We start from the raw sequence: 25,157 nt of genomic DNA on the forward strand, positions 1-25,157 counted from the left end.
CTTGCTGGTGTGCGCCTGTCTTTGGCGGTTGGTGGGGGGTGTCTTCCCACACCCCCATCCTTCTTCGCCCAGGCTCAGCTGGGCATTAAGTAGGACGCTTGGCATGCCAGCCCGTTCGCCTCTGGCTGTCTGGCTCACCTACCTGTTCCCAACCATGCCCTGCCCTTAGTGCTTGGAGGGAGTCCAGCTCCTGCCCGCTACTTCCCAGGATTTGGGGTACATCCAGGAAGCTGGCTTTTCTCCATACAGAGGATTAGGACAGAATGCTTTAGAAAGAATGCTAAGGTATGACTCAAACTTTCCCACCATAGCATCCCTAGGGCCTGCTGAAAGTAACACTTTTTTGGAGTCTCCTATTTTATCTTAAAACTTTATGCAGATTTTGAGCTTCCTTGTCATACTATATTTACATTTACCTTTAACATTAAAGTGAGGCTTTAAAGTAAATAAATAACGTGAGGCTTTAAAATTATCTACATCAAGAGAAGACACCATCAGTGAGGACAAGAGATCTTGCAGAAAGACATACCTTATTTATCCAGCCCTGCACCTGCTTGTGCCCTGCTCTAACCTGGGACATAAGCCCTGGAGGTTAGAGCAAGTCCCCAAATGAAGGGAAAACTAACATTGGTTTAGGATCTGTCTATTCTACACAGCTATCTCATTTTATCCAAACTATAGCTAAGGTTGGTGTTGTCATTCTTGTCGCTGTAGGAAACAAGCCCAGAGAGGTTAAGGCACACACCCAAGGGCACACAGTGTTAGGTGGTGGAGCTCAATTTGGAACCTCGGCAGTCTGTGGAAAGGACAGCTCTGCAGAAAGGAGGTCCCAAGCTTCTTTCCGGTTCTCAGCTGCTCCTGGGGCTAAGAGTGACCTCAGAGGCCTTGGCCATCCCCCCCACCTCCAAAGGTTGGCTCTGTAAGACAGCATTCCAGATAAGCCATTTTCCCTCCCTTTATCTTTGTTTCTCTTGAGAAGTTAATAAGAGAGACTGACCCCTCCATTTTCAGATAGGAAAACCTGCCCTCAGGGGTCTGGAGACTTGGCAAAGTCACATCGCAGATCCCTGCTGCTCTGAGCCCAGACTCCCGACTTCCAACACTGACTTTTTTTGTTTTTGCAAAGTACAAAATCAGAATTGGACAGCACCCACCAGCGGGTTCGGCTGGCTTTCAGTGGGCTTGCCGGGGTCTCTGCACTCTCTGTCCGGGATCCTCAGTTTGCGAATAGTCTGGGGAGGCTGAGCGCGAGCCAGGAGCGGACCCTGGGGGAAGCGCCACGTGCGCGCCAGGACCTTGGTGTGCCCGGCAGGCGGCGCTGCGTGGCTGCGGCTGGCGCCGAGGGTGCGGGGGGCGGCGACCCGGGAGGGAAAACCTCTGCCTCTTCCCGGGTCTTGGGCTGCAGAGCCCCTACCCGGGTCTTGGGCTGCAGAGCCCCTACCCGGGGCTTGCTCTGCCCGTCCTTTAAACTCTCCCTACACCCTCCCCGACTCCCGTCCTTGCAAGCGTTATTTGCAGCCTCACCGGCCCTCGCAACGGTGGTGGTGGTTGGTGGGGGGTCTCGAAGCTTGCCGCTGGCCAGCCGGACCCCGGTGGGAGATGGAGGCAGAAATTCCGGCCTCGTAGGAGAAGGGCGTCTGCTCACTCCCCCACTTCCCGGGGCTTGGGGAGGGGGCTGGGCAGGGGCGGAAGCGAGCTGGAGCCGTGTTTGTCGCGGCGCTGCGGAGTGGAACAGATGGCTGGGGAGGGGAGAGGGTGCGTGGCGGGGAGGAGGAGGGGTGCGGGGGCCGGAGGATAGGGAACGAGGAATTTCGAAGCCCGGAGTCTCCCAGGAGAAGCCCCCCTCCCCATCTTTTCCCAGAAAGAGGGGCGGATATGCGCCTGCCTCTTTCCGGAGAGCCGTGGCCTCTGGCCTGTGGCAGACCCTGCCGCGCAATCCTCCGCCCCAGGGCGCGCCCCTCGCCCCCAAACCCCCACCGCGGGACGGGGTGGCGGGGTCAGGACCGCCGGGAGCGGCCCGGGTCGCGAGGGTTAATGGGGCCGCCCTCCCAGGGGCGAGGGAGCGGCGGGAAAGGGGCTCGGGGTGGGGAACGAGTTCTGGGATCGCAAATAGCAAAGGAAAAACATGTTAATTGGAGCTTTATGCAGATGAGCTAGGACTGGGGACTGTGGGGTAGAAGGAGGGACAAGGTCGGACCTCGAGGAGCGTTGGTAGGCTCTGGCCAGGGGAGTGATGGACGCCTATCCAGGTATCTGCGCGTTGAGCCTCCGGGGAAGGCCGCTGGTGCCCGGGGATGAGAGGCTTCCTCTCTGACCCCCGCCCCAGAAACAAGGTGGGGGGCTCTCCAGGGTCTCCACGTCCTGGATCTCAGATCGCCACGAAGAGAGGGCGGGGTGCACCCTGTAAGTGTCTGCTTCGGTTTCTGGCTGCTGACCTGTCTCACCTTGGCTGTGCCCCCCTCCTCCCCGGTCTGGCTTGGTCTCCACTCACTTTGCCTCCTCTATCTGTTATTCCCCACACCTGGCACCACCCTTGCCACTCAGTATTGTCTGAAACCTTCCCTAAGTGTGACCCCTTCCCCCTTTGCATTTTCCTGTCTGCCCCCCACAGAACCACTCCACCTTTGAGGCGTATCTCAAACTTTGGAGTGCTTCATAACCCACCTCCACTTGCTAAAATGCAGATTCCAGGGCCCCCTTAGCTATCTGATTCAGCAGATCTGAGGGGCTCAGGAATCAGCTTCCTACTTAAATCACATGCAAAAGGCCCTTATTTTATAGAAACACTGGGCAAGGGATTGGTGGGCTGGAAAGACTGGGCAAGTCTCCTTTGACAGCCCCCACCCCTTCCTCAATGCTCACCTCTCCACAAACGAGAATTGAAACTTTCACCAAGTGTAGTCCTCTCTGCTTCTGTATGATGGTACCAGGTGTGGAGAAGATGGAGGGAGGGAGGGAGGGAAGGAAGGAAGGAAGGAAGGAGTCTCCGCCTAGCTGTTCTTTCTCTGAGCAGGGTCTTCCCTTCCTCTCTCCACTGCCCACTTCCCTCCCCTCTGCTAGGGCTTCGCCGTCTATCCTCCTCTCTCACTCCACCAGCCTTGCCCACTTTCTTATCTCCCTGCTGCCTCCTCACTTGAAGTTTCTACAAAGGCCAAAGGATCTTGAGGCGGGGAGTTTGGGCCTGAAGAGAGAGGGAAGAACCAACCAAAGCTCCTCCCTTCGAAGCAATAGCCAGAGACATCTTTGGGGTTGGAAGAAAAGCTGGAAGAGGGAGGCAGAACTTGAGGAAAGAGAATAATAACAGCAAGCATGTAGGTCATCTTGCCATGGGCTATTGTACTGAGTCCCCACAACAAATTGATTTAGGCTGGCACTATTGTCCCCAGCTTACAACAAAACAAAACAAAACAAAAAACAAAAAAAACCCAAAACCCACAAAACTCTAATGTTCAGAGAGGTTAGGTAACTTGCCCAAGGTCACACAGCTTACCAGTGGGAGCATAGCTAGGTCATTTACCCTTCTACTGTCCCAAAACCATTTCTCCAGAGGCCACTGAATATCTGTCCCAGGCCTGCCCTCCTGCAGGGGCAATGGGGTTGGAGAAGGGCATCATGTACAGAGATGAAAGGAGATGCTCAGGTTTCAGAACATTTGACAGGTCTATCTGGAAGCATTAAAAATTCATATAGAAACCTGACCCCAGCTGGACCTTGGGCCTGCCACCTGGTCTATCCCTGGCCTCCTGGCCTCTCAGAGTCTGTTGGGAAATTTCCCTTCTACAGTGTCCTGAGAGTCCCAAGTCTGTATTTCACAGGAGAGGAGTTCCTCTCGGATTAGGGATCGAAAATTGGGAGCCCGCAGCTAGGAAAACAGGGCTGAGAACCGTCCCCCCTCTACTCTGGGTGTAAGAACCTTAGAGGCTTAAGGGCTTATAAACCTTATGATCTGGTGTCCTTCTATTCCTCTCCCCAGGCGGTTAGATGCTCATTCTCAGTTCCGGACGACTGAAGCCTAGCTGTGCTTCCCAAGGAGGCCAGTCGGGGGCAGCCGTCTGCTTGGAGGGAGCCAGAGCCTGAGCCTCTATCTGCTGCTTTGAAGAACCCCCCCTATATGGTCAGAGAGGTGCAGTCTTGGCCTTGGGAAAGGGCTGTAGAGTCTGAGATCTGAGGAGGGGGGAGAGGTTTCCTACTTCAGGGGAGACAGAAATTTTAGGGGGCACTCAAAGTCAGTTGGTGGGTTTCACATACATGATAACTGGTGGCCAGTATGATACAAACGTTCTAGCTGGAGTGAAGGTTTGGGATGAGATTGTGAGAGAAAAGGCTAGAAAAACAGCTGGTACCAGACTCTGAGGGATCTTTGATGCTTTGCTAAGGTGTTTTACCTTTACCCTATAGGCATTAGGAAGCCATTATAGACTCCTGAGTGACATCATAACATATGCAAATTTTGATCAGATGAACCTGGTCACCATGGTATGGCTGGGTGGGAGGGAGGGAGAGATTCCATGTAGGAAAGCAGCGAGGAGGTTATCGCAGTTTTCTTTTATATTCCAGGCATGAGGTAATGAGTAGCTGGAGCAGGGAGGTGGTGGGGAGAATGGGAAGGAAGGGATAGACTGTGGCTGGGTGGGGGACTGGGTAACTGAATAGATACAGGAAATTAGAGAAAGGGAGGAGTTAATTACAACTAGGCTGGGTGTCTGGCAGACGAAAATGCAGAATGGGGGTACACTCACAGAATGTGGGAGGTGAATGAATTTTGCTTTTTTCAGGGGATAGAGGAATCTTAGACAAATCCCTTCCTTTCTATGGCCTCAGTTTCCCCATCAGAGTGTTGGTGGGGGTTGGGCTGGATGGCCTTGAACATCCGTCCTATTTCAGGGTGTGTGGGTCAAGGTGGTAAATCTAGGTTGTTTGGAGAGCTTGGGGGTCTGTGCATGTGAGATCGCTGGAGGTGATCTCTGTGCTGGGTCCTGATTGAGTGGGTGTGCATGTCAGTGTGCATGTCAGAATTTAGGGGACACCTGCCTGTTTGTGGGACCCGTGGGTGGTTGGTGTGCTTGCACGTGCTACATGGCTCTGATTGGTGCGAGTGGGTGTGAGAGCTCGGGAGTGTGGGTGTGCACGTGATGGGCGTCCGTGGGTCTGTCTGGGCTGGTGGTGGGAGGGGTGGGGGTTGGTGGAGAGTGGCTTTGCTTCAGCCTTCTTCCTGAGGCTCACACACTCCTCCTGCTTTCACTGTTCTGAAATAGCATCTGGACTGAAGGCCCATGAATATTTCACAATGATAATTCTGTGACCTGGACAGCCTGCCTCTAATTTACCAGCAGCCCCCCTCCCCCTGCCCAGGCCCCAGCAGCCCCTCCTCCACCAGAGCTCTTGCCTGGCTGTCCCCCCCAATCCAATCCATTAACCTCCTCACAGCCAGCCTGACACAAGCCCCTGCAAGACCCCAGACTCCGAGCTCCCTGGATTTCTGACCAGCTGCTCTCACTCTCCCCCAACCCACCCCACACCCTTAACCGGGAGTCTACCTGCCTCAGGCTTAGATGCTGATTTCTTCTCATTTCTTCCTCCTCTTCTCAAGATCATTTGACCTCTCCAGCCAGAATCACAGAACCTCAGCCTGCCTCCTCAAGCCCTAGCATCTAGGCCCCCTCTGTCTTTCTATTCCCACCTCCCAAGCTAGATTTTTTTTTTTTTTTTTTAAGACAGAGTCTCTGTCACCCAGGCTGGAGTGATTCTTGTGCCTCAGCCTCCTGAGTACCTGGGACTACAGGCACCCGATATCATGCCTGGCTAATTTTTTTGAATTTTTAGTAGAGACGGGGTTTCCGCCATGTTGGCCAGGCTGGTCTTGAACTCCTGACCTCAAGTGATCTGTCCACCTCAGCCTCCCAGAGTGCTGGGATTACAGGCGTGAGACATCACACCCCGCTCCAAACTAGATTCTTAAAAAAACATTTTTAAGAGACTCAGTCTTGATATGTTGTCCAGGCTAGTCTCAAACTCTTGGCCTCAAGTGATCCTTCCACCTCAGCCTCCCAATTAGCTGGGATTACAAGTGCAAGCCACCACACCCTGCCCAAGCTAGATTCTTAGCTCCAAATTCAAACTACCAAACTTCTCTCCTAGTGCTCAGTCTGATGAGACTCACCCCTAAACCCCAACGCAAGTCCTTCTTAGCCTGAGCTCTTCCCAGTCCCCAGCCTCTCTTCCACACACCAGAAAGATGAAGGTTCTGATTGTACCTCAAGCCAGTAATGCATCCCAATTTGGGATTCCTGTCCCTCTGATCACCCTAGTTCCTTGGTCCCTCTTCTAGCCTGTTTGGAAACCTGCTTCTCCGACCTGGTTCATCCCTGATGGCTTCTACCTCACAGGAGCGGAGAGACCACATACCCACAGGGTTGCTGTGTGCAGGTGTGTAGGCTGTGCACTGCACAAGGGCACTTAGCCAAGGAGGCAAGTGTGTGCCGAAACCCAGCCTTGGTCTCTGTTTGCTAAGGTGTTTGCTCTGGCATGGGGCTGTGTTTCCCTGAGGGAGCAGTGCCTTTTTCACATTTACCCAAAGCCATGTTGGGGCTGTCTGTGACCAGGAGTGTGTACGTGACTCCTCCTTGCAGGAGAACTGCTCTTGTTTCCTGAAGGAACAGGGTCTGGAAGAGGGCTGTTAACCAGACAGCAGGTCTTCCCCAGGCTTAGTTCCTCAGGCGCCAGACAACTCAGGGTTGGCTGCAGCTCTTCCCCTGGACACATGAAGAGAAGAGGTGCCACCAGCACCCACTCTTGGTTGCCAGATTGCGCCTCACCTAGAATGCAGGGCTTCAGCTCCTCATCATGGCGGGGGAGCGCACACCACCTCCAGCCACCAGGAAGCTCTTTGATGGCGGGGGACGGCTCCCCTTCTCCAACCCTCCTGGCCCTGAAATCCTTACATTCTGAGACCTCATCCCGCTTTCGGCGTCCCAAGTCAACAGATCTTACAGTAGATAAAATAATAGAATTTTTTAATAAATTTTCTTTTCCCAAACAACTTCTTTTGATCTTCACCACGCAGGGGCCACAGTGGAGAGGAAAGTTCTCTCCAGGTGCCCTAAAAAGTGTCCAGGGTAGACTTAGGAGAAAAGTTTTCCTCCAGTGTCAGGAGGTTGAGGGGACTAGGGTAAGCAGGGTTCAGGGTCAGCCTGGCCCTGACTGAGGCATCCCCCAAAGGGTCCTGGGTGGGGCTCCCTGGGGGAGCTTCCAAAGGCTCTGCTGGTGGAAGATGCTCTGCAGACAAAAGCCCCTCTGGTGTCCGCTGTGGGCCCTTAGGAGTGCGGGTCAGCGGCTGCCTGGGGGGCCCCACCCCAGCCTTGGGATGGGGAAGAGTTAATGGCCAGAATTGGGGAGGGCAGGGCTGAGCCACCACACACACCCTCTTGGGGCTGCCATAAGTCAGGACAGCCCAGGGGGCAGGCAAGGAGAGGCGGCCTGGTCCCCGGGGAGGAGAGGAGCTGGGAGGGGAAAGGGAGGCAGCAAGGCCGGGGCGGGGGCGGGACTGGGGCCGGAGCCGCAGCCCCAGCTGGACAGGAAGCGGGGATCGGACACTGGCCTCTTCGATCTCAGCACCGCAGTCAGAGGTGGTGGGGCACCAGGAGCAGGAGGCAAAGCAGAGGGCTGGGGAGCCCGGCCGCGAGCGCAGGGCCTCGGGAGTCCGGGGGCGCCTGGCAGGCAGCGCCGGGGCACGTCTGCTCCCCTCGCTGGTCCTCACCCCCGTAGCCCCCCCAGTAGTCGTCCTCGGTAGGCGCGTCCCCGCCCTGGCGCCCCCGCGAGTCTTCGGCAGGCAGATCTCGGTAGAGGGTGGAGGGGTCGGCTGGGGGCGCCCCGGCCTCGGCCACCCCGTACAGGTGGTTGGAGGAGCTGTTGCCGCGGGCGCGGCTGCCCGGCCGCGTGGGTGCCGCGGGCGGACACGCCTGGAAATCGGCCTCGCGGAGCGCGCGCAGGTCTCGGCCCTGGCGCTCCGGGGGGGTGGCGCAGGTCACGTCGGAGCTGGACACGCGCGCGCGCTGGAACCAGGCCCAGAGCGGCCGCGCGCGGCAGTCGCACGCCCAGGGGTTAGCGTTGAGCCGCAGGAACTCGAGCGAGGGCAGGTCGGCGAGCGCCTCGCCGGGCAGCGAGGCCAGGCTGTTGTTGAACAGGTAGAGGATGGTGAGGCGGCTGAGGCCGCGGAAGGCCGCGCGGTGCACGCCCTGCAGCCGGTTCCCGTGCAGCAGCAGCCGGTCCAGGCTGCCCAGGCCGCGAAACACGTGCTCTGTGAGCAGCCGCAGGCGGTTCCCGTGGAGGAAGAGGTGGCTCAGGTTGGCCAGGTCCGCGAACAGGTCATCCTGGGTGGGGTGGAGTGGGACACAGAAGAAGAGAGTGGGCCTGAGGCAGGGTGCAGACCCCGCTGGGGCCTGGGCCGGGGGAGGGAAGGGGATGCACCGTGGCAGAAGAGAAAGGGTTGACCTTTTGATTCATAGCATCCTGGATTTGGATTCCGCCTCCTCTAACCTATTTGCTGTGGAAAAAGTGGTATTGGTGAGGTCAGTGGTTCCTAAACTTTCGGGTGTATTGGGATCCCCTGCGGATCTCTGAGCGGGGTAGGGCCGGGGGCAGAGTTTCTAATTCAGGAGGTTTGGGGTGGAGCCTGGGAATCCGCATGTCTACAGGTTCCCCAGGGAAGCCAGTGCGGCCATGGCAGGACCACAGTTTGAGTTTCAGAACTTCTGGTTTGGTGAAGTATGGAGACTGGGGAGCTAGCCTTTCTGATTTCAAATCTTGGATCTGTCATGAACTGATGCCACCTTGGGCAAGTCACTCAGGATATCTGTGACTCAGTTTCCTCATCTGTATAATTTAGAGATTAAATGAAGCAGCATGTATGAAGGTGCTTAGAACACCTTTCCTTGTGGAGTTCTATGAGTTCCATGAGTTAGCCATTATTCTTTTTTTTTTTTTTAATTTTTGTTTTTGTTTTTGTTTGTTAGCCATTATTCTTAACTTGGCCAAGCCAGTCATCTCTCTGTGCCTCGTTCCTCATCTGTAAAATGGGGATGAGTATACCTACTTCCTGGGTTTGTTCTGAGGATTCCAGAGGATGGTTCACATAAAGATCATATGAGGGAAGTGCTGGACACGTGCCCAGCACACAGGGATTTGGTCCAATGATGAAGCCCACAGGCTCAGCACTTAGAGCCCTGGTTCAAAATCCAGCTTGCCTTTTCCCTAGCTGTGTTATTTTAGGCAAGTTTTAACCTCATGGAGTCTCAGTTTCCTCAGTACGTGTAACATTCCTTATTATGTATAACCCCCTCAGCAGGCTAAAGGAGGGTTGGATGATAAATGCTGTTAAGGGTACAGTATCTGGCAGGTGCATAGTCAATCATCAATAAATGGTGGCTACTACGACAATAGGGGCTCAGTTAGAATTGGGTCCCGTCCCTTTTCTTTAAAAGAGGAGCTCCCTGGGGGAAACCAAAGTACTGCTACTAGGCTGGGTATTGGGGTGAGGGGCATCAGCTCCACCCCCAGAGGCGGCAGGAGAGGAGAAGAAGGAAGCCGCATTGCATTACTGCTTCCCTTAGAGGCGCTGTCCCACCTGCCTGGTGCTAGGGAGTCACCTAATCAGGCCACATTAGCGCAGAAAGGACCTTGGAACTATGGTTCAGAAGTAACAGCAGGGAGCGGGGTGTGTGTGTGGCCCATGGCCAGTGGGGATTCCTGGACTCTGCATTATAACCAGCTCACCAGGGGATTCTGATGATCAGCTGACTTGGGAGCTAATGCCTTGGCACCCATCAGCCCAGCTCACTTTTTTAGAGGACAGCACTGGGGCTCAAAGAGATAAGGGCTTGCCAGAGAGGGAAGCAGGACTTCAACTCCCTGACCTCACTGCCTTGAGGTCCTCCCCTCTTGTGCAGAGCATCACTGTGGTCAGCAGGTTCCAGGAGGTCTGGGTCTCAGAACAGGAGCATCCACTCTGCTCAGGCCAGTTCACCCGGGGGCTTGTTCCCTGACTGTTGCTCTCCCTCCCTCACTGCCTGGAGAGATGCTCCCCTTCCCATGCCTGCCACCCAGGAGCCTGGTCGGAGGCCTCAGGTTGGGGGAGGGCATCGACTCCCAGCCCACACCCACAGCCTCCACCTTCCTGTGCTCCTGCCTGTTCTCGCCCCCTCCCATCTGGCTTCCGCCCTCTTCGCTACAGGAACTGAGCCTGCCAAGAGCCCTCCTCTTGGCCACATTGAGATCCGTCCCCCTCAACCTTCTCGGCTGCCTCTGACACCAGCATTCTCCGCCCCCTGCTGCCAGCACCCCAAATCCTGGTTCAAGCCTCCAGCTGGCTCCTTGCACCTCCCTGGCCTCGGCCTGGCTCACCATGGCCTGGTGCTCTTGTTCTCTTCCAGGCCCATCCAGGGGGTAGGCTTGGAATCCCTGCCACTCAAAACACCTAAATGGGGTTCCTATTTTTATGGAGTGTCAGCAAGAGTAGGACACACCCAGAGATGTATGGTCAGAGGATCGATAAGGGGCCGGGGGTGGGGGGAGAGGGAGCAGGGGTAATCCACATTTTGGGGGACCTCAGGAGGTCAGGAAGAGTAGACCAAAGGTCCAGAGATCCTAGGGAATTCAGGTGCCTTTGACCCACAGCCCCAGGTTTTGGCCCACAGAATTTCTTGATTCCAACCTCCTCTCCTCTCCTTTTGTTTCTCTGCAAAAAGTCCTGCCCCTCCCTTCTCTGAGCCTCTGCCTTGGGGTCCATTGCCCCCTCCCCCCATCCAAGCTGTTGCCAAATCCCGTTGCCACTTCCTTGACTGTAGCTTTCAAATCTGGTCCTTCCTCTCTCCACTGTTAAAACCGTTCTCTATGCATTAATAAGCTCTTGACTTTCACAGCCCTAGCCCTCCCCCCGCCCCTCCCTGTCTCCCCTCCCTCTGGTCTGAGAGCTTCTGCTAAAGTCATCCTCTTCCATTTCAAAAACCACATTTCCCTTGCCTCCCCACTGGCCAGTTCACAGCTCTCTGCATCCATTTGGAATCTTAACACAGCATCCCTGCCTGCTTCCCTGACAGCATCCTGTTCTTAACCTTGCCTCCCTCCAAACTCCCAGCTCTTGGCTCTGACACTAATCAAATCAGCTGCTTGGCTGTGTGACCTCGGACAGCTCCAAGCACCTCTCTGGGCCTGGATCTTTTCATCTGTGAAACAAGGGACTTAGGATAGGTGATCTTTAAGATCCCATCTGCATCTGATTTTTATGAATTGGTGAGTTCTGGGATGTGCCTCATTCATTCCACAGAGCTGTACGAGTGTCTACTCTGTGCCAGGCACCCCCGCTCACAGAGCTCATCAGTCTAGGATGGGTATCGTCGTCATCATCAGCGTCAGCATTGTCAAGCAGGTAACTTATTGAGCTCTTACCATGTGCCAAGCTCTGTGCTATACAGATCCTATATAGTAACTTAATTGTCACAACCCTATGAGGTGGATACTATTATTATCACCATTTCAGAGATTAGGAGAGGGCACCTCAGAGAAGTGAAGTGACTCGCCTAGGGTCCAGCAGCTAATATGCAGTGGAACGTGGCTTCCAACTCCAGAGACCTCTGAACAACTGCACTCTGGATTCAGACAGTCCTGGGCCAATTCTAGGTCATTTTCCTTACTAGCTGGGTGACCCTGGACTGTGCTTTTATTTTGTTGAGCTTCAGTTGGTGTCCTCCCTGGTAAATGTTAATGGAGAGCTACCATTCATTGGATACTCACTTCGTAGCAGACATTGGGCTGAGCTCAGTAGTATCTCCTTTAATCCTCACAACCCCTGCTCGCCAAGGTACAGGTTATCCCCATTTCACAGATGGGTCCATCGAGGCTCAGAGTGGTTAAATAACTTGTACAAAGCCGTAGAGCAAATTGGAGGTGTGGCTGGGATTCAAACTGAGATCTGATCTGCTTGAGCGTAAAGACTATTTTTAAACCATTCAGGCCAGCTGTGTACGGTGGTTCATGCCTGTAATACCAGCACTTTGGGAGGCCGAGGCGGGTGGATTGCTTGAGTTCAGGAGTTCGAGACCAGCCTGGGCAACATGGTGAAACCCCGTCTCTATAAAATACAAAAATTAGCTGGACATGGTGGCACATGTCTGTAGTTCCAGCTACTGGTGAGGCTAAGATGGGGGAATTGTTTGACCCCAGGAGGTGAGGCTGCAGTGAGCCAAGATTGTATCACTGCACTCCAGCTGGGTGACATAGTGAGACTCTGTCTCAAAAACAAAAACAAAACAAAACAAAAACCATGCAGGCCACTGTAATGATTGAAAGAGAAAACAAGTGTCGGCGGGTGCGGTGGCTCACTCCTGTAATCCAACACTTTGGGAGGCCGAGGTGGGCGGATCACCTGTAGTCAGGAGTTCAAGACCAGCCTGGCCAACATGGTGAAACCCTGTCTCTACTAAAAATACAAAAATTAGCCAGGCATGGTGGCACACGCCTGTAATCCCAGCTACTTGGGAGGCTGAGGCAGGAGAATCGCTTGAACCTGGGAGGCAGAGGTTGCGGTGAGCCGAGATCGTGCCACTGCACTCCAGCCTGAGCAAGAGAGCAAGACTTCGTCTCAAAAAAAAAAAAAAAAAAAAAAAGGAAAGAAAAAAAAGAAAACAAGTGTCTTTATCATCTGGCTACATTTAAGTAGGGAATATGCTCTGGGAGAACAGGGCTGCTGTTTCTGTTCTTCCCTGAATCCCTGGCACCTGGAACATTGCCTGGCATGTGGTAGGTACTCAGTAAATATCTGTTGATGAATGAACTCACCTGGCACAGTGCCTGGCCCTTCCCCATTCTGAAAAGCTGTGGTCCTCTGGTAGAGTTTCCTCCAGAGCTCCCCTTCGGGGCGGGCCTGGCTCCATCTTGGGTCACACCTGCACCCTGCAGATCTCACCCCAGCCCACATGTTTCCTCACCTGCCTGTGGCATCTCCCAGCCCAGCCCCACCAGGCAGTTCACAGGCAGAGGCTGTTTTTTCCATCTCCTCTATAAAAGGCCAGGTGTGAAGTTGCTTCCTTCCCATGATGCCTGGTACCATTCATGCCAGGGGCGTAGAGAACAAACACTTCCCATTTCAGAAGACCCCAGTGTCCACCTGAGGTCCCCTCTGCCCAAGCCTTTGCTGATCTCAGGTCCTGATTGCTGTTCTTGGCCTGAGAGTCAATGGAGGATGGGGTCATGATAACATGATTTCTTCAGCACTGAACTATGGGCTTTTTTTTTTTTTTTCTTTTTTGAGACAGAGTCTTGCTCTGTCACCCAGGCTGGAGTACAGTAGCACGATCTCAGCTCACTGCAACCTCCACCTCCCAGGTTCAAGTGATTCGCCTGCCTTAGCCTCCCTAGTGGCTGGTTTTACTGACACCTGCCACCCCGCCTGGCTAATTTTTGTATTTTTAGTAGAGACGGGGTTTCACCATGTTGGCCAGGCTGGTCTCGAACTCCTGACCTCAAGTGATCCACCCACCTTGGCCTCCCAAAGTGCTGGGATTACAGGCATGAGCCACCACACCAGGCCTCAACTATGGGCTTTCTATACACTAACTCGTTTCCTATTTACAACCATTCTTGGTGGAAGGTATTATTTTCATTATTCCCAGTTTGCAGATAAGGTAAGTGAGGTTCAGAGAGGGTTAGCAACCTGCTTAAAGTTAAATAAGTCAGAAAATAGTAGATTGGGGATTCAAGCTCAGGCCCTCTGACTCCAAATTCCTCCTAAATAGCTAATATATATTGATAAGGAGATTTTGAAAGCATTAAATGCATGATCAATTTGTAGTAGTATTTGATCTCAGTATTAGTATTAGTAGTAATTACTATTATAGTGCCCATATGTGCTAAATGCCTTACATTTTAATCCTTACAAAACTTCTTAAATAAGGATTATTATTGGCTAGGCATGGTGGCTCACACCTGTAATTCCAGCACTTTGGGAGGCTAAGGTGAGTGGATCACCTGAGGTCAGGAGTTCAAGACCAGCCTGGCCAACATGGTGAAACCCGTCTCTACTAAAAATACAAAAAATAGCTGGGTGTAGTGACACATGCCTGTAATCTTAGCTACTCAGGAGGCTGAGGCAGGAAAATCACTTGAGCCTGGGAGGCAGAGGTTGCAGTGAGCTGAGATCGCGCTACTGCACTCCAGCCTGGGCAATAGAGCAGGACTTCGTCTCAAAAAAAAAAAAAAAAAAAAAAAAGATTGTTATTAAGTACTATCCTGATTGCCGTTTTAGAGATGAGGAAATGGAGATTGGGAGAGGTTAAGTAATTTGTCCAAAGTCATATATATAGGAGCCAGGATTTGAAACTAGGTCTTGCTGAGTCCAAACTGTGTGCTTTCAAAAATGAGCCTGCTCAATTGTACTCCAGAGTACTGTCCCCTTGTAGCCAGACCATGAGGTTCAAGCACCAGCTCTTCCTGGGTGTGTGGCCTCAGGAACATTCATCCGATGTCCCTAGTGCCCCTAACTGTCCCTATCACCAGGTTGTTGTGAGGCCCAACATGATGGTGAGAAGACATAAGCCTCCGGTCACACCGACAATGATTGAAAAGATTTATGATTGGAGGTGACTATATCTCTATAGAGTCTTCAGGGCCCCCAGTCTCAGCTTCTCCGTTGTTAACAAGGAGGTGAAAATAATCTCCCAACTGGGCTGTAGAAATGAGATGAGGTGGCTGAGTGCACTTCATAAACTGTGAGGCTGAGTGCCCTTCATAAACTGTGAGGTGCAATTTCTGGGACTCACTCATGACTTCAGTATAATCCTTGAAGTTGACCCATATCTTCAGGATGGAGTCCAAGTTGGGCCACTTCACTGAAACCAATGTTAAATAAGGCTCGTTTCTTTTTTTAAAATAGTATTTTAACAAGCATTTATATAGCACTTACCGTATGCCAAGCACTATTCTAAGTGCTTTACAAATTATTCATGCATTTAATGCTTTCAAAATCCCTAGGAGATGGGTGCTCTTGCTACCCCCATTGTACAGATGAGAAAACTGAGGTCTGAGGAGGTAAAAAAAAAAAATGCCACATGCTTGTAAATGGCAGAGTGGATACCTGTAAAGTGCTGGGCACTGTGGCTGGCCCTGTGTACCCACTAAGTGGTGGCGGCTACTGCTATTACTGTCACTATTTTGGCAACAATAAGAATAATATAAGACATATTTCTTCAATATACCGTGCATTTTACTTCTTTCCCTCCTCATGGGAATGGTATCTCTGTGAAGGCAGGGGGCTTGGTCTGTTCTGTTCACTACTGTACTCTTAGCATCTAGCTCGTAGTGGGTGCTCAGTATGTTTGTTAGATTGTTATGGCTATTGTTATTATCATTAGCATCATCAGCACTGACCTGATTTTCCAACCAGCAGATTGGTAACTAGTTAGGCACTAGCCCCGGAGGAGGCAGAGGAAGCACCTTCCAGGTTCAAGTAGGGAGAGGGCAGAATTTGGATATTCTCACCCCCTTCCAGCCAGAGGCTCTGTAGCCAAGGGAAGATTTTCTCTCAGGGTGGTTTGGAGGGTGTGTTATTGCTCCCTGGGGAAATGGAGTGGGATGATTTGTGTGTCAAACAGTCAGCATAACAACAACAATAAACAATAATTAGATCAATAATAATAACAGTGAATAACAATTACTGGTATTCCATTTTCCGAGCATCCATTCTCCAGCTGCATAACAGAGATTTACCCTTTTCTTTCTTCCCCTGCATTGAGATGACAGGTTTGGAAAACGGGAATCTAGAAGGGGTGTGGGCTTCTACCATCCCATTACCCAGTGAATTGGAGAGAAGCGCAACTTTCTGTGGGATGCCAGTGGCTGTGGCTCTGCCTTCTCTCTCTACTTCCCTGTGATGTGGGCAGACTTGAGGGTGGGTGAGAAAAACAGCTGCAAAGGCCTTTGGGCAGGGGACCCTGGGGGAAGGCAGAGTGCCCTGAAGGCAAACACGTGAGATCACAGAAAGAGACAGATACACACACGCAGACAGACATGGGGGTGTATGCAGAGTGGGTGTGTGAAGGGAGACAGACAGAAGAGGCAGAAGACAGATGGGGGAGGCAAGTTAGTGAGAGAGGCAGTGATGGATGGAAAGGGATAGACAGACAGACAGGCAGAGGCAGAGAGGTGAAGGTTGTGGAGTTGGAGAGAGAGAGAGAGAGGGAGAGAGAGAGAAGAGCAGCAAGGGACCTAAACAGGTAGAGAGACAGAAGGAAAAAAGTAAAGCCCCTGGAGAATGTAAGAGAGACGGAAACTTAGAAAAGAGACAGAGACAGAGACAGAGAGAAATGGAGATGCTGAGGCAGGAAGGGTGGCCTGGGGAGAGAGGAGGGACGCACGCCAGGGTCGGGGAGCAGAGGGGTCCACAGAGAGAGGAAACCGGAAAGGAGTTGAGGGTGGGCACAGGGCAGGCTCACCTGTAGGTGGAGCAGGCTGTTCTCCTGGAGGTAGAGGTACTGCAGGCTGACCAGGCCTCGGAAGATGTTGCCGGGCAGGCTGCTGAGCTGGCAGCGGTACAAATGCAGCGACTGCAGTCGCTCCAGGCCCTGAAAGGTGTCGGGCTCCAGCGAGCGCAGGTGCCGGTTGTCACCGAGGTCCAGCTCCTCCAGGGCTTGCAAGTGGCGGAAGGTGCCCGGGTAGATGGTGGAGAGGTTGTTGGAGAAGAGCCACAGGGTGAGCAGGTTGGACCCAAAGGTGCCTGGCCGCAGCGTGCGGATGAGGTTGTTCTGCAGGAAGAGTCGCTGAGTGCTGGGTGGCAGGGACAGCGGCACAGAGGAGAAGTTGTTGGCCTGGCAGCTCACGGTGGGCGGGGATGAGTAGCAGGTGCAGAGCATGGGGCAGCTGGGGGCCGCCAGGGGCAGGGCCAGGAGCATCAGCAGGAGGCAGGCCAAGGCGGGAGCTGTGGGGAGGGGAAGCAGAACTTACTAGGTGGGCTTCCAGGGCAGGAGTGCCAGCTGGGGGCCAGCCCCCCCACTTGGTAAAGGCCTAGACCCGGCCGAATATGGTGGCTCACACCTGTAGTCCCAGCACTTTGGGAGGCCAAGGCAGGAGGATTTTTTGAGGCCAGGAGTTTGAGACTATCCTGGGCAACATAGAGAGATCCCTGTCTTTACAAAAAAAAAAAAAATTAGCCGGGCATGGTGGCATGTGCCTGTAGTCCTAACTACTTGGGAGGCTGAGGCAGGAGGATCACTTGAGCCCAGGAGTTTGAGGCTGTAGTGAGCAATGATCACACCCTTGCACTCCAGCCTGGGCAACACAACAAGACCCTGCTTCAGGGGGAAAAAATTAAAAAATAAAAATAAAGGCCTAGAGCCCTGGTGCTCCCATGTCTGGGGGCTCAGGGGACAACATTATAGCTTCAAGTGGCCTGGCCACTTCCACTTTCTGAGGCTTCTCATATATTAAAAAATAATGCCAAAAGGCCATTGTAGAAAGCACTGCAAATTGTTTGAAGAATGATCATCTCTTCATTCCTGTTTTCAGTATTGCATGTTTGACCTTGTCTAGAGATTAATGTCAAAAGACTAACGTCAGGGTTTCTCTGCCTCAGTATTGACAGTTGGGCCGGATAGTTCCTTGTTGTGGGGGCAGCCCTATATAAGGCATTTAGCAGCATCTCTGTCTTCTACCCACTAGATGCCAGCAGCACCCTGCCTCCAGTTGTGACAACCAAAATGTCTCCAGACATTGCCAAATGTCCCCTGGGGGGCAAAGTCACCCCATTGGAGAATGACTGGAAGTGACTTGGGACCCTTTGGAGATCTGAGGCTCGTGTGAAATGGACTCACCCTGGGGTCTGGTCTTGCCAGCCCACTGGTGCCCAGTGCCCTTACTTTCCTGTACTTTTCACCCTTGCAGAGTCAGAGCCTCTCTGCCGGGAGGGGCCTTAAGGGTCAGGGCTCAGTGGGTCTCTAAGTGAGGCCACCAGCCAGTCCTAGGAACGATGCAGAATTCCTGGGGGGACAGCCTGGGAATCTGCATTTTACACTCCAGGCTCTCCTCGTTCGCAGTTACTTAAAAACTTTTTTCTTTTTTTTCTTTTGGAGACAGGGTCTTGCTCCATCGCCCAGGCTGGAGTGCAGTGGTACAATCACAGCTTACTGCAACTTGGATCACTTGGGCTCAAGCAATCCTCCTGCCTCAGCTTCCTGAGTAGCTGGGACCACAGGCCCGTGCCACTGCACCCAGCTAATTTTTTAAAAATTTTTGGCCAGGCGTGGTGGCTCACTCCTGTAATCCCAGCACTTTGGGAGGCCGAGGCGGGTGGATCACGAGGTCAGGAGATCAAGACCATCCTGGCTAACACGGTGAAACCCCATCTCTACTAAAAATACAAAAAAAAAATTTAGCCGGGCATGGTGGCGGGCGCCTGTAGTCCCAGCTACTTAGGAGGCTGAGGCAGGATAATGGTGTGAACCCGAGAGGTGGAGCTTGCAGTGAGCCGAGATCGCACCACTGCGCTCCAGCCTGGGTGACACAGCGAGACTCTGTCTCAAAAAAAAAAAAAAAAAATTTGTAGGCATGGGGTCTTGCTGTGTTGTTCAGTCTGGTCTCAAACTCCTGGCCTCAAACAATCCTCCCACCTTAGCCTCCCAAAGTGTTGGGATTTCAGGCATGAGCTACCGCATCCAGCCAAAGCTTTTTTTTTTTTTTTTCCCAAAGTAACTTTTGAAGGTTGGATATGATCCATCCTTATTATGATACTGATGGAAAAGCAGGCCCAGAGAGCCTGGGGGCTACAGAGTGGAGTGCAGGTGCCTGTACTCATACTTTAATAGGGGTGCAGTGCCTCCCATTATCCCTGGCCTTTGCCGTCACTATAGCTGATCAAGTTCTAGGTTGGAACTAGCTTGACCTCTACACTTTCTTATGATTTCCAGGTGACTCCTGGGATTTTCTTCTGGCAGTTTTGCCTGGGGAGAAAGGGAGCCTGCACCCCCAAAGCCAGGCAGTCATTCCCTGGGCACACAGTGACTGAACACCTTCTGCTTCAGGCAACATCCTAGGCTTTTGAAGGCAGAGGGGAGGAAGACCTGTTTCTGCACTTGGAGATCCTGGGGCTCCTTGGGGTTCAGAGACCCTGGGAGAGACTTGAGGGGCTGGTGATTTTCAGTGTGGGATCTCCAAGGCTGCGAATTGCACATGCTTAGTGGTTGTTTTGTGTGTGATGTGTCACGATCCTGAGGTTGCCGTGTGTGTGAATGTGTGTATGTATCTGTGATTTTGGATAGTGGTGTGAGCCAGGTGCTCACCAAATGCAGTGCTGCTGAGCCAGGTGTGCACGCATGGGACTGACAGGCCCCGAGTGTGGCGCTGGCATCCCAGCTGCCCTGGTGTTCCTCCTTCACAGGGGGGAGCACACAGGTGCGGGGTGGAGGATCCACACTCCCAGTGTGCTGCTCCTCGCTTTTGGGCCCCACCGTGAGTGTCCCCGGCCCCTCCTGGCGCTGCGTCGGTGCTGCGTCGGTGCGTGCTGGCTGTCCTCCGCGTGTGTGTGAGCGCCGAGCCCCGTGCGTGTGTAGGCTGGGTGTGATGTAATACTCAGTGACACAGCGGCTGCTGTTCCATTCGTTCACACCACCTCCGCGTTTCTCGGCCCTTCTCACCCCTCCCCCGTGCGGCGTTTCACGATTACTTTCTCCTCCCGAGTTTCTCAGACCCACGTGGGGTGGAGGAGCAATGTCTCTCACCCCTCATCTGAACCAGGCAGAGGTGGAGTGTGGAAGCACAGTGGGGACCCTGAGTGGGTTTCATGAGGGTTGAGGTTTGGGGCTTAGAACTGGAGATTTCAAAGCCGGAAAGGTCCCCTCGATTCCTCTGGTTCAAGCATCTGTTCTATTGAGGTGATGGTTGGAGCTCAGAGAGAGCAAGCGACTTACCCAAGGTCACACAGCAAAGTGTTGGCAGGGAAAGGGCCAGAAAAGTCTCCTGGTGCCCAGCCAGGGCACTTTTCTTCCTGTCAGAGTCACCCTCTGATCTCCACTTCCCTAAGGACTTGACACCAAAAGAAGCCAAATCCTTCTCTGATCCCTTAATCCTACCCCTTATCCACAAGCTCACCAGAGTGTGAGCCCTGATGGCCGCCAGCCCCTGGAGGATTACAGAGCTTTCCCCCAGCCTCCGGACTGACCGCTGCCCCAGGAGAGACAGAGGGAAGGATGTGCAATCTCAGAGGGCCCCAGAGGCAAGGCCCATTCCCCTGGCACCAGCGTCCCTTCCAGCCTTGAGGGTAAACTCTGCAGGAGCTGGCAAGGGTGCCTACTCCTCTCTCTCCCTAGACTCTCCTGTTCCCCACCTGCCCACATTAGACTACTTCTCTTCTCTTTCCCCACGCTCCTTCCGTCTTGTTCCCATGTCTCCCCCAGCCCGGGCTCACCTCCCCCAGCCCGTGATAGTGGTCCCTGCAGGCTCTCTGAAGAGCGACCCCGTGCTGGGGGCCCCTCCGTAACAGCTGCTGCATAACAGTGACTCTGTTGCCATTTCTGGCCCTTGCCACTGCCGTGCAAAGCAGCTGTAACCCAAGGAGCTCATCCATAATTCACGCAGCCGCTCTCACTGGAGGCAAGGAGGAGGGGAGGGTCGGAGGCTCTGGGCTTCACTGCCCCCAGGCCTGCTGGGGCTGGAGCGAGCACTCCAGGGCAGAGGTGGCGGGACTGGGGGGTTGGAGGACTAGAGAGCTGTGCCTTTCCCTCTCTCCCCCACCCTCAGTCCCTGCCCTGCCCAGTGTGTGCCCTTTTCTTTCTTGCCACGTCCCTTCCCCACCCCCTGTTCTCACGCCTCCTCACCACCACTCCTTCCCTCCAGGCCCAGGCTTCCTCTCTCTTCCGAGGACCACAGCTCCACTCCTGGCCTTCATTTTGTGAATTTCCGGTGGAGACTGGGGCAAGATGCACAGAGTGTCAGAGCTGGAAAGGGGGATACCTCAGTGGCCACCTAGAGCCGACCCCTCACATCACAGGTGACACCGCTGAGGGCTGGGGAGGGGAAGTGTCAGTTTCTGAGCACCCCAGGTCTCTACAGCTCGCCTTCATTGTCTTTCTCAGAAGCCTTCATTTTACTTCGTGGACATAGGAAAGCCCTTTGTAGCAGCCTCCCCCACCCTCTCTGCTCACCCCCTCCTCTAAGGTCAGCAGGGGATGGCTAGAGCTGCAGGGCAGAGCACAGCAGGGTAGGAGGGAACCAAGAAGCACCTATTTTGTCCCAGGCCCTGCATTTGTACATGTTAACTTCTTTATACATTGAACACAACACACAGAATCCCCTGGAGGTCAATATTGTGGCCCCCAATTTGCAGATGAAGGAAGGGAGCCCCAGAAACATGACACAGTGGCCTCAGGTCATGCAGCTAGTACAAGGTGGAACCCAGATTGGAGAAGCGGGGCATCAAACCCATGTCAGAGAGACTGTCTGATCTTTTTTTAAGAGGTCGCCACATCCTCCGCAGAAACCACGCCTGAATGTGTGAGACACTGCCCTTGAGGTAAAGACAGGAGAGAAATTGCACCCAGGTGCCTAGGGCTGGGCCAGCCACAATGCTGAGTCTGTTTGGCTATTCAGGGTCAAGGCAAGGAAGGGACTCCAGCTCTCTCTGCAACTTTCATCTCCTAGGCTTCCAGTTGCGGTTGCTCTAGAGTAGTGATTACATTTGGGAGTCAAGAAGAGATCACCCCTGTCCAGAAGATATGGCCAGAACTGACCAGGGGAGGGAGCCAAGAGAGGCCAGAACATGGTATTGATCCCGGAAGGCTGAAGCATCCAGAGCCAAAAGTATCCGTTCACTGAGGGACCACTGTCCAGGACTCTGGCTATCAAACCTTGGAGTACCAAGGCTCAGAAACAAAGTTCTCAGCCCACAGGCCACTCTTTGGGCCAGAGGCCCCTGTAGAAGAAGGAACTTGAGGAGAAGAAAACTGGACCCAAAGTAGGGGGCAGGATCCAGGCTACCCACCCACAGGGCAGAGTCGCGGGTGCAGAGTGGTCCCAGGAAAGGATGCTCCCTGGAAAGGCAGCGGAGGCCTCTCGCTCTGGAAGGAGGGGCACAGGGTCCCAGACGAGAAGCAAGGGCTCCACACCCAACAGGCTGCTTCAGGGAAGGGCCGGGGCCTGCGGGCAGATGCTGAGGGGGCAGGGGCTGAGGAGGTGGGAGCTGAGGAGTGGGATGGAGGTGGTGGTGATGCCAGTGACGCAGGGGCCTGGGGAGGCACTGACGCGGGTGACGGAGGTTTAGAGCTGCTGCAAACAGCTTCTCACTCTGCCAGAATGTAACACCCCAAAATAAGCAGCCACCGTGGTGGCGGCGGCGGCTGCAGAATCCAACGTCCGGGCCGGATAAATAAATGGCAGCACAGGAGCCAGCCTGGTTGCCCACCCTCGGAGGCTGCCACTCCCCTTCCAAAGTCCTCACCCTCTGTCCCTCACAGCCACCCCCAGGGCTCTGAGCTCAAAGCACCCCCCATCTGGCCCACCGGCCACTCCCTGAGAGAAGAAATGTGGCAGGCAGGCGCTTTGGGAATGGAGGGCTTCCCACGTGGAAGTGGTTACCAGAAGCCTCTTTGTCTCATCCCTGGGCAGCACCCCCAACCCCCAGTCCCTCTCTCTCAGCCTTTCTCTTCCTCCTCCTCTTCCCTCCTCCCCAGCCCCTCTCCCATCCTCCCCAGCCCCTCTCCCATCCATGGTTCCCTGTCTCCAACCCTTTTCCCCGGTTCCTGATACCCCTTCTCTAGTCACCATCCCCATCCTTCTCTGGTTTCTGATCTTTCCATTCTCCTTTTCCATTCCAGTCCCCAGGGTCCCAGTCCTGATTCTCTTTCCCGCTACCTCCATCCCAGGATTCTGGGTCCCTGACCATAGTCTTCTTCCCATCCCTCCCCTGATCTGGTCTTTCCTCTCCTTCCCTCTTCCTTGGTCTTCACCTGGGTCCCACTTCCTTCCACGCTTTTCCCGTCTAACCTTTATTCCTTCTCCCCCTCCCTCTCCCCCGCTCCATCTCCCTCCTCCTTTGAGCTTCCCTCACCACTTTCTCCATCTTTGACTTCTCCTTCCTATCCCTCTCCCCCTGACCCCTCCCCACCCCACCCCCAATCTCTGGCCCACACCCTTATCTGTCACTCAATCAGTAGAACTATCCTCTTTCTAGCGCCCTCCACCTGTCCTACCAAGGAGGGCCACTTGGATTTCCCTCTGAGCCTCCTACCTCCCCAGACAGCCCCCTACTCACATCTCCTGTCTTCCCAGGTGGCCAGAAAGTGCTGAGGCACCGGGCAGGAGGAGTTGCTGAGTCGGCGCTTCCCCAGCCGGCCCGAGTCCTCAGCGTCCCCCGGAGCAGGTGGAGCCGGGACAGCGGAACCTGAGCCTCTCTCCCCGCTCCGGGCCGGGTCCACCTGCCCCCTGCGTCCCACCTCGGTCACGAGCTCCTCGCACGCACCCGCAGCCTCCCAGCCAAGTGCCCTCCTGCTGAGAACAGCCCTGGCGGCGGGGGCGCGGCCCCAGCGCTGAGCTTTTCCCCTTCCCCAGGTTACCCAACCTCCCTAACTGCCCCACCCTCAATCCCTGAAAGAGGGGACGCCCTGCTTCTCTCCCCAGGATGCCCTCCGCTCTCCCGCCGCCGGCGTTCTTACCTTGCAGCAGGCGCCTGAGCCCGGGCAGCATCTTGTCTCGATGCTCGGGGGAGGGGGCAGCGGGGGGAGGGCGCTCCCACTCGCTCCCTGAGCCCGCCGGATGCACGGCGGGGACCCCGCGGGGCTCCGGGAGGGCCCGGGAGTCCCCGGGCTGAGTGGCCGGGCCGCGGCGCTCTACCCTGCGCCCCCCGGGCTGCGGGCCTCGGGAGGAGCCATCGGCCCCGACGGGACGGGGCGGGGCGCGACGGGGCGGGGAGGGCTGGGGCTGGCCGTCAACGCCCAGCGCCCGCGCCCCGCTAGCTGCGCTGTCCGCTCGAGAGTCCGTCAGTCCGTCGGTCCTTGTGCCCAGGCTGCTAGCCGAGGGAGAGTGGGGACAGCGAGGAAGCTCTTCCCAACCACCCCCACTCCTTCCCGCACTCGCTGGCTCCTCCCTCGTTTGTTGGCTTGCCGACTTAACCCTTTCTCGACCACTAGGAGGCGGGAGCGGCTTTCTAACCCCCCTCCACCCCGCCCCCCCTTCCCCCGCTTAAGGGACCCGGAGGACTGTGTTCGATCGTCCTCGCGGCGCCACTCTTCTAGAGAAATCCCTTCTTGGGGGAATGCGGTAGTTTAGGGGAACCCAGTGGACTTGTCCTGTTCCTCCCTCCCAACTTTCCAGGAGAAGATGAGCTTCTGGGTCACCCCCTCCCCCGCCCCCAGCCGCGTCCCTGGCGCCAGTGTCCCAGCCTCCAGCGTTTCTGTCCCCTGGGACAGCTCCAAGATTCCACTTTTCTTCCGTTCCCAGACCTCAAGCCCAGTGTGCGACTATAAGAATAGTATATGCAAGAGTTTGTGCGTGCAAGATCGAGTGCATATGAGCGTGCACGTGCGCGCAAGGATGCTTGTGCAGGTGTGACTTAGGATGCTTGCCCGTTACCCTTTGTACGGGCTTGGGGAAGCGGGGGGCACGTGAGTGTGCACACGGGTGAGCCGCTGAAAGTCCGCCAGCGTGCATGTCTGAGCTGGTGGGAAACGTGAGGCTGTGCGAGATTTTGCGCTTGCGATCTTGGGGATGGGTGGAGAAGAAATATGTGCCCGGTATGTGTGTCTTCCCGGTGTGTGTATGCCCCTTAGTGCATTTACAAGCGGGTGCGAGATGGGCGCGCGTGCGAGTGTGTGCGTTTTTTTGTGTATGTGTGATGTGTCCGGGAGGGGAGACCTTATCTCCCGCGGGGGTGCAGGAGAGGACCCAAAGCTAGGGAGAAGACTGTTGGCTTCGCGTGAACTTCCTCTACCCCCTTTTAAAGAGGGGCGGATTATGGTCTCACTGGAGCCCCTCTGGCCCTTCATGGCCTGGTCACAGGCGGTATCAGCAGACCCATCACCTAGGCACTTCCCTACAAAGGTTGCAGGGCGGTTGACCCAGGTCTTGACTCGGCCTGGCGCGTCCGCGGAGCCGCCCCGGCGTAGGATAGGCTCGGGGCCCTCGGGGGA

The 25,157-nt window shown here is 54.7% G+C and overlaps 1 protein-coding gene across 1 annotated transcript; it reads right to left on the reverse strand.

Annotated features, from left to right (window-relative positions):
* Positions 1–6,996: 6,996 nt before the first annotated feature.
* RTN4RL2 (reticulon 4 receptor like 2) lies at positions 6,997–24,091 on the reverse strand. Its single transcript, XM_054438327.2, has 3 exons — positions 23,685–24,091; positions 16,482–16,963; positions 6,997–8,369 (listed from the first exon to the last, which is right to left on the reverse strand). The coding sequence occupies exons 1-3, from the start codon at positions 23,713–23,715 to the stop codon at positions 7,620–7,622; spliced, it is 1,263 nt and encodes a 420-aa protein (XP_054294302.2). The 5' UTR covers positions 23,716–24,091; the 3' UTR covers positions 6,997–7,619.
* Between the last annotated feature and the right edge of the window lie 1,066 nt (positions 24,092–25,157).

This window comes from Pongo pygmaeus, chromosome 9, assembly GCF_028885625.2.
Source record: "Pongo pygmaeus isolate AG05252 chromosome 9, NHGRI_mPonPyg2-v2.0_pri, whole genome shotgun sequence".
NCBI lineage: Eukaryota > Metazoa > Chordata > Mammalia > Primates > Hominidae > Pongo > Pongo pygmaeus.